At 37.2% G+C, this 9,217-nt stretch overlaps 1 protein-coding gene and 1 long non-coding RNA gene across 5 annotated transcripts in view; one reads left to right on the forward strand and one right to left on the reverse strand.

Moving 5' to 3' along the window:
• The window catches only part of LOC136829875 (uncharacterized), a 304,668-nt gene that overhangs the window by 16,415 nt on the left and 279,036 nt on the right, over window positions 1–9,217 (forward strand). The window lies entirely within an intron of this gene.
• LOC136829873 (uncharacterized) overlaps window positions 1–9,217 on the reverse strand; it is a 231,531-nt gene that overhangs the window by 4,823 nt on the left and 217,491 nt on the right. For all 4 annotated transcript variants that reach the window (XM_067088933.1, XM_067088934.1, XM_067088932.1 and 1 more), the window contains 5 exons: window positions 8,088–8,174; window positions 5,545–5,720; window positions 2,874–2,994; window positions 795–941; window positions 538–681 (listed from right to left, as the gene is read on the reverse strand). In XM_067088933.1, coding sequence (XP_066945034.1) covers window positions 538–681; window positions 795–941; window positions 2,874–2,994; window positions 5,545–5,720; window positions 8,088–8,173 — 674 coding nt within the window. In that variant the 5' untranslated portion in view covers window position 8,174. The remainder of the gene's footprint in view (window positions 1–537; window positions 682–794; window positions 942–2,873; window positions 2,995–5,544; window positions 5,721–8,087; window positions 8,175–9,217) is intronic.

A 9,217-nucleotide genomic window follows, 5' to 3' on the forward strand; every position in this document is an offset into this window, starting at 1 on the left:
CTGAGAATTGGAATATGTTAGTTACTTAGAAAATCTCACATTTATGAAATCATGGTCTATTTTGACTGGAGCTAGATAGAATTTAGATATGTGATGTTGAGACTGAATTCCAGTTGAAAAGTGTTGTATTCAGGGTCTTGAAGAGGAAAGAATCACTAGAGTTGTGAAATGTTTTGTTTGTTACTCTAATTCCCACTGCATTTGTAGCCAATAACTTAGAATAAACAAAATCTTGCTTCCAGTACAATTACTCATGAGGAGTAAATAATACTATTTGCCCTTAACTATTATCCTGGATTAGTTTTGTAAACAAGACCACGTGGGTAGGTCTAAATTAAGACTTGGCTATCATAGATTTGTGTAAAATTTTTAGACTCAAAAGGGACCCCTCTAACAGTTCAGTTACTTAATATTAGTTAACTTAAAAAAAAATGTAATGAATTTACCTAATATGGTGAACAAGGACTATTCCTAGTTTGCAGTTAGTGTAAAGAAGTAATTAGGTTTAGCCTAAGCTTCTTTAATAAATATACTTACTCCCAGTGCAGTTGTCCTGGGTTTGTAAATAGGGACCACTGACAAGCTTCATGGTACTCGAAGCACTCTCCGCTCGACCTCCCAATTCGCTCAGCTCTTGAGTACTCTTCCAGGCGCTTGTTTGCATGAGGAGCTCTGCTGGCACTGTTGAGGATCAGAGATTTGAATTACACCTCATTCTCCAAGTATTGAGTTTTCTCAAGCGTTCGGTAGTCTTTAATGCAAGGAATTCAGTATTGAAAACTCGAGAACTCTACCTGAGGAACAACTCGAGGACCTCTCCAAAGAATCCATGGTTGATGAGTGGCAGTTGGAACACCTCGCAGATAGCCCTCAGTAGGCAGGCCTTCCCGTCCAGGCCCATGTTGTGAAGAGCGTCCTCTACTACCTGGTACAACATTTCCCTGTTGGGTGAGAAGGTAGAGAAAAGGAGGAGGAGGAGGAGGAGGAGAAAAGAAGAAATTAGATGAGTTGCTGGTTCATTGCATGAGGCATTTTTTAAATGATTGATTAATGATTCATTGATATTCATTTAATTCTCTTTTCTAGATGTTGTCTCAAGTATCCAAGTATCAGATTGGTTCTTTCTATACCAGGTGGGAATAGATTAGTTCCTGTTCTGCTTTTAAAAATCTTTACCTAGCTAACAGCAGTAGTTGCTAGAAAATGCAATACTTGAGTGGCAACTATTGATAAGTATGTCTGTCCAAAAAAAAAAAAAAAAATTTAAAACAGAGATGAGTGCCAAACTTTGTCATACATTTTGCAGTGAGTCTCCAAAGATGATTATTTATGAATTGAAGAATCATATAATGAAAGCTATGTGAATTTATTTAGCGAACGTAAAATACATTAGTCCAAATCAAGATTCAGAGGAAGCAACAGTTACTCTTAATGTTTTTTATTGTGCGTGATGTAAAATCAGAATCAAATGTGATTGACATTGACGCTAACGTGAACTAGGAATTTTCTTCCTTACCCATTTTCCCCTTGAGAACCAGTTGGGTACACCATGTTTTCTTTCCATCCATGTAAGAGCTAGTCAGAATCACTGTTTCACTATCTATCCCCGTAAAAATAAATTAAAGATATTAATTACCCAAAGTTGACTTAAGAATACTTAAAAATAACCCTTAGCCAGCTTGTCTCTCCTGTAAGGAATCAGAGCCAAATTCCTAAATGTCCCAAATGAAGCCAGTCAAAAACATCTAGTTTCCCGTCAGTCCCATTACGAACTAATCTCAACTGGCTGCTTCTCAGTCTGTCCCATTAAATACCAATTAGGTTCCATTAAGTTCCAACCCATCTCCTTAGAGCCAACGGAAAGCTCTTGTTTTTCAGTCTTTCCCCTTGTGAAATCTTTGGAAGTTTCCATATTCCAACTTGTATTATTTAGAGCCAACTGAAAGTTCTTGCTTTTCAGTCTTTTCCATTGTGAAATCTTTGGAAGTTTCCATATTCCAACTTGTATTATTTAGAGCCAACTGAAAGTTCTTGTTTTTCAGTCTTTTCCATTGTGAAATCTTTGGAAGTTTCCATATTCCAACTTGTAATATTTAGAGCCAACTGAAAGTTCTTGTTTTCAGTCTTTTCCATTGTGAAATCTTTGGAAGTTTCCATATTCCAACTTGTATTCTTTAGAGCCAGCTGAAAGCCCTTGTTTTTCAGTATTTTCCCTTATGAAATCTTTGGAAGTTTCAATATTCCAACTTGTATTCTTTAGAGCCAATTGAAAGCTGCTGTTTTCCAGCTAATCCTTAAAACCCAATGGAAATCTTCCATTTTTCAATCCATTCTTGATGACCTTTCAGAAGCCATTGTTTTCCAGCACATACCCTTAAAAATATAAAGAATCATCTGTTTTCCAGACCTCTTAAGAAGTAAACAACTTGTCCCATTGAGGACTAACTGTGAGCTTCTTCATCTGAAAATATACTGAAAAACTAATCTAAAACCTAGTTTTTCCAACCTGTCCTCTTAAGAATGATTTGAAATCTTGTTTTCCATTATTACCCCCTTCTAACAAATTGAAATCTTCTGTTTTCCAATCTGTCACCCTAAGGTCTCTCTGAAAGCTTATGTCTTCCAACACATCCTCCTTAAACCCTACTAAAAGCTCTACTTTTCCAACCCATCCCACAAGACTTAACTGAAAGCTGCTGTCTCACAAACCTCCTCTTTAATAACTACTGGAATGTTTTGGTTTCCTGCTTATCGCTCTAAGAACCAATTAAATGCACGTTCCTCTAACAGTTCCCCATAAGAACTATTGTGGCTGTGATGTGGTGTTCCTCATCCTTTATACATCAAAGAACCAATTCTCTGTGGAAGCTTACCTGTCGCCACCTGCCCAATTAATGCCCGGGAGGGAGGTAGTGTCACGCCTCCTCCTAAAGAATGCAGGCCACAGTCCCCAGGGGTTTTCTTCAGAGGTCAAACCAAGGTCATCAAATGCAACTGTGAGGAGAAGGTCATGTCAGGTCTATTTTGAAGGTCATTTAGCCACTGTCATCATCAATCAGTTTCAAAGCAGAGAAAGAAAAGTGCAGTGAAGAGTCAGATAGTAGAAATGTTGCTCAGTTTTGTGTATGGTTTTGAGTTGTATAGTGTATGGGATTTAAATATTTTTTTTTTTTGTGGATATTGTATCTCTCAACTTGGAATTGCTGTTGTATACTGAATGGGATGTTCAAGTTTTCTTTGTAAATACTGTATCACTCAACTGGGACTGTGCATTGTATACTGCAGGGGGTCTTCAGGTTTTCTGGGTAAATAGTGTATCACTTAATGGGGAATTTGCCTTGTATGCTATATGGGGTCTTCAGGTTTTCTGGGTAAATAGTGTATCACTCAACTGGGAGTTTGAGTTGTAAACAGTATGAGGTTTTCAGGTTTTCTGGGTGAATAGTGTATCACTCAACAGGGAATTTGTGTTGTATACTATATGGGGTCTCCATGTTTTCTTGGTAAATACTGTATCATTCAACTGGGACTGTGTGTTGTATACTGTATGAGGTCTTCAGGTTTTCTGGGTAAATAATGTATCACTCAACTGGGAGTTAGTGTTGTATCCTATGTCACTCAACTGGAAATTTGTGTTTCTCAACTGGAAATTTGTGTTGTATACTACTGTATATGGGGTTGTGTAGAGTATGGGGTCTTCAGGTTTTTTGGGTAAATAGCGTATCACTCAACTGGGAGTTTGTGTTTTATACAGTCTTCCGGTTTTCTTGGTAAATAGTGTACCACTCAACTAGGAATTTCTGTGGAGATTATTGCATTGTTTGAGGAACATGAAGTCGTTTTTAATCTTGAATGGAATTTTTGCTTATAGTTACAGGGTAAAAGAGCATTCCCAAAGGTAATAGTTTGCTTACTTGTGTAAGTGTATATTTTATATAATTTCTAGGTTTTTGTGATAAAGTTTTGGTAGATATTACATCACTTTGGGGTTCTGATTGAGGGTTTTGAATCAGAATACATTCTCGCGTGTTGTATCAATTCAAGGGATGTGTATGAATTCTTGTAATTGTGTTGAAGTGTTTTATAGCCTGTAAGACAGTTTTTGATGGTGCAAGTGGTCCAGTGCTGGGTCAAAGGTTGCAAGTGTTAGTTGTGAAATATAAAGTCATGTGCTCATGTCAAGTTTGATACATTTCTGTCATGACTAGCAAAGCAGAGACAGACAGAGCAGCCTCAAGTCGGTAATAGTCACACTTGAAAAGCAGTTCTTTTGAGAAAAACAAAATGGAAAATCATTTGAAAGTCATGTTATATAAATAAGTTTACAAAGAAGGATTGTTGTCTTTTAAAGAGGTTTTGGTGACTAAGTACCCTTTTGGACAGTCTGGTCAGTTCAGAAATGAAGATTTGTTGTTTTTATGAGACGAAATCATTGAATTTCAGAAAAATCGAGAGAGTATCAACAACTTCACTGAGGAAAATATTCTAAAAACCAATTTAATTGGTGGAAGTTTTTACCCAAATACCAACTTAAATCTAGAGAAAGTGGTGATGAACATTAGGAACTATATAGAACATAAAAATAAGTGGACAATCTTCAATTTAGCAACAGGACAGTATCCCAAGAGGATTATGAGAGGAAAAATCAAGTACTGATTGCGATGGACTTGTCTCAGGAGTTTATGAAAAGCAAATATTGCAAACTATTCACTGAAAGCTTTATAAAGGGTTGTCGAGTGTTTGGGATATGGTGCACATGAAGAATTTGCCTACCAAACCAGTTGTGAAGTAAAGTGTTATCACTAAGTTTTCATTTATATGAATGATAGCTGGGATTCTTTATCAAAAAGGGAATAAATTCACTTAAACATTACAAAATACCTAGAGAAATGATTCTAAGGCTTACTAACAAAACATGTTTTTCCATGTGATAGGTAGACAACCATATGCACCTGTTAATTGAATTCTTTTCATGATACTGCAATTCACGGAGTAAGTTCGAAGTAACCTTTGTCTGTTAACTAGTGATTTTATAGTACGTTAGGTCTCTTGTCGAAAGTTGTCAAAATTCAAGAGTCTAGGTCTTCCAGTATCGTGAAATGTCATGACAAACTAAGGAGGTTGAGAAGAAATTGCTAAAACGATCTAACTTCAACAGCTAGGCTGTGTACTACCTTCGTGGTATGAGATTGTTCATTCTTGTCCTTCCATTAGATTTGACTAGTCAAACCACTATACCCTGGCTACAGTTTTGCTCGTTGGTTTCTGTGATTAGTGATGCTATACTAGTTGCACTTGAGTTTGAAACTCATTAAATGCCTAAGAAAGACAGAGGAAGAAGGTAGGCGGACTCGCGTCCGCTTAAAAGTTCCGGTAAAAGTAAGAAGTAGAAGAAGAAGAAGAAGAGAGACAAGCCATCTTCGCGCGAGGTAAACAAAAACAAAAACAAATCGTCCTGAAAGACGTATTCGAAACCGTCCTTTGATCACACATTTAACCACTTTCGTTAACCACTGCCCGGGACCCTAGCCAGTGGAACCTTACTCTTGAAGGGGATAGAGATGGTCATAGAGGCATGGTAACCCGTCGGGAGGTTCCTAGCCACGGGGATACTCAGGGTGGGCGTCAACACCAACAGTGTTTCCGGGGGCAGCGTCAACCTTCTCTCGGACGTGATGAAGATGAGACGTTTCTTTCGGGAGTGCGGAGTGTTGGCGTCGCTGGAAAAGAAAGGAGACGATTAGTTGGTTTATCTTACTTCCTTGGTGAATGTGGGACTGTGCTGTAGGGTTAAGTGGAAAGTCTAGGGGTTTATCTTGCTTCCTTGATGAATATGGGACTGTAGGGCTAAGTGGAGATTCTAGGGAATCTGAGTTCTGTCAGTTTAATGGCCTGGTGTCATGGTTTGTTTATCAAGGACTGTTGACTTTCAGTTTAGGGATCTTAGTTTGTTTATTAAGGATTACAGACTCCAAACTGAATGGTCTGAGATCTTAGTTTGTTTTATTAAGGACTGTAGACTTTTAATTGAATGGTCTGGGATCTTATTTTATTTGTTAAGGACTATAGACTTCTAATTGAATGGTCTGAGATCTTAGTTTGTTTATTAAGGACTATAGACTTCTAATTGAATGGTCTGAGATCTTAGTTTGTTTATTAAGGACTATAGACTTCTAATTGAATGGTCTGAGACCTTAGTTTGTTTATTAAGTACTATAGACTTGTAATTGAATGGTCTGAGATCTTAGTTTGTTTATTAAGGACTATAGACTTGTAATTGAATGGTCTGAGATCTTAGTTTGTTTATTAAGGACTATAGACTTCTAATTGACTGGTCTGGGATCTTAGGTTGTTTATTAAGGACTACAGACTTTTAATTTAATGGGCTGGGATCTTAGTGTGTTTATCAAGGGCTATACACTTTTAAATGAATGGTCTGGGATCTTAGTTTGTTTATTAAGAACTATAGACTTCTAGTTTAATGGTCTGGGATCAAAGTGTGTTTATTAATTACTATAGTTAAAAGCTGTTGAAATTGTGTAACCATTTGTTTCTTCAGAAATCTTTGAGGCCCAATCCTAATTGTTAATTTTATCACGCCCTTAAGAGGCAGTACTCTGTTTTTCTAAAGTTATGTTGTTGTCCATATGCGATTATCCACGATACTGATCCGTTAGTGGCCTCATCTTCAATATTTTCTGTTCACTCGACCGGTTTCATTTCTCCACAAGGTACGCTAGTCCGTGGAAACTTGCTTCCGAAATGAATGGTCCCTTCACAGCCTTGCCTCTTTTACACCCAGTCAGAGTAATTAGCACCAGGTGCTTTCCTTACGATACAAATGCAGTCATTCTTATGTAAAACCGTGTTATTACAACTAAAGGCCGCCTCTCCCAACGCGAATAAGGAGAAGCGGCAGAAGAAGAATTAGGGTACTTCCTCACTAGTTTGACAGCTTTTTTTTTTTTGTTTTTGTTTTGTGCCTTGTTTGTGCAGCAGGTTTTGAGCTAATCCAATCTCCTGAAGTTTTTTTTTTTTTCTCTTTAGGTTTGTTGGTTGGTGTTGCGTGTTCTGGGGTGTTTTTAAGAAGGGTGAACAGTTAAATTTGTATCGGTATTTACTTGCGTTTCATTGAAACTAAATTGGTAAATGTGTTTATTTACTTAGACACTAAACCAGTAACAGGGGTAGACTTTTGCCGTTATTTAGCCAAGGCTTTAAAATAGAAAAAAATAAAAACTTGAGGCTCTACCTCAGAGGAAGCAGCAGCCCCACCTTCCGAAGGCTGGAATGTTGCAAATCATAAAAAACGGATGCAGAAGGTTCCAAAGCTTGGAAGTTAGGGGGAAAAGAAACAGTTACTGAAGCATGCAATCAGAGGAATGTGGATTTCGAAAGGATTGGAAATGTGTGAAGGAAATGGTATTTGAAATGGAGGTCCACGATTGCTTAATGAGTTCGTTAAACCAAATATTGAGAGCCACGTAGGATGACGCTAGACATTTTTACTAGGTAGGAAATTATCAGCTGAGTAATGGTTAGAATTTCATTTTAGATCGAGAAATAAATGGGTAATGAAAGCTAACGACCTGCGTAAATCGGCAAAAATAGTCCGAAAGAATGATTTAGTTTCGCTGGAAAAAGAGGTTATAGAGGTCTATGACCTGTACAGGTTCAGTAAAGAGAACTTGATATTGCTCGGAATAGTTATTCATAAAAGCAATGGTGATAAGAATATACTTGAAGATTAAATATAGATTTTGGCGTGGCTTAAAATATTGTTCAGTGGAGCATAGTGGTTCTACAGGTTCAAGAATTCTCTCAAGGCAGAACAGATATTTCGTTAAGCTCAAAATTGAGACACCTGAACATGCAGTTTTGATTTGGATAAAAACAGTACCCCCATGATGGCAGAACAAAGGTCTTGATATTGTTTTAAACTCGAAAGGGCAAGGCAATTTATACAAATTACTTATCTCGCATCAGATTAAATTTTGTGATAGGTTTAGATATGGAATTATAGATAAGATGGTTTATCAATACTTGCCTGAGGCCAGAACTTGATTTTATATACAAGCAACACTTACCTTGTACAATTTGACATGGCACTGACCAATGCGTCGGCCATTAGCAGTAAAACTAACGTTTTTAAACACTTCATGGTGCTAAGCATCCTGCAAGGGGAAGAGAAGAAGAAGAAAACATCGTTAGTGTCGTGATGAAGTCGAAATTCGTAAACATTATTCTAAAATGTTTTTGGGGTAGTGTGGTTCTAATACATTCTCTCTCTCTCTCTCTCTCTCTCTCTCTCTCTCTCTCTCTCTCTCTCTCTCTCTCTCTCTCTCTCTCTCTCTCTCTCTCGTGTAATTTAAGACATTAAGTGCGATTGGTAATGCACCTCTGTCTCTCTCTCTCTCTCTCTCTCTCATGTTATTTGAGACATGAAATGTGATTGGTAATGCACCTCTCTCTCTCTCTCTCTACTTATTTGACAGTGTAACTGGGGGTGGTAAATGCCTTCCTCTCTCTCTCTCTCTCTCTCTCTCTCTCATACACACAAACACAGGAATAGAAACCTATTTTGTGACTTGTCTTGTGCTTTTTTCATATCGGCAAAAAAGCAGTTCATTTCGAAAACGGCTTTTACATAAAAAAAAACAGGTTCTAATTTATTACTTCATTCATCCTTTACCTTTTAAATAAAACGGTGAATTTCTTGTCGCCCCCCCCAAAACAAGAAGAAAGTAAGTTTAAAAACTATTTTTAACGTGTTTTTGTTATTTGTTATCCGCAGTTTAACAGTGATTAAATTATTATTATTATTATTATTATTATTATTATTTATTATTATTATTATTATTATTATTATTATTATTATTATTATTATTATTATTATTCGTAAAAAGCCCATAGTATGCAAAGTAAGTCTTCTGTTAAGGAAGAGACCATTTGCGAAGGGAAAATAGAGAAGAACAAAAAAAAACACGAACCAGCAGACGTAATAGCACATATTATGCTCGTACATACATCAAACAGTAACAAAATCAGAACAACATTATCCTTGAACTTAATGAGCAATATAGCATCAGCATCAATGTCAGTCACTGGCTGATACAGGCACACCACCTCAATGCAAGCGAGATAACTCCGTGCAGTCGTCATTCTTAGAAGTCTTCTCCTCGGCAAATTGCGTACCGTCCATGCCACGGATCACATC

Source organism: Macrobrachium rosenbergii, chromosome 45 (assembly GCF_040412425.1).
Source record: "Macrobrachium rosenbergii isolate ZJJX-2024 chromosome 45, ASM4041242v1, whole genome shotgun sequence".
In the NCBI taxonomy this organism is placed as follows: domain Eukaryota; kingdom Metazoa; phylum Arthropoda; class Malacostraca; order Decapoda; family Palaemonidae; genus Macrobrachium; species Macrobrachium rosenbergii.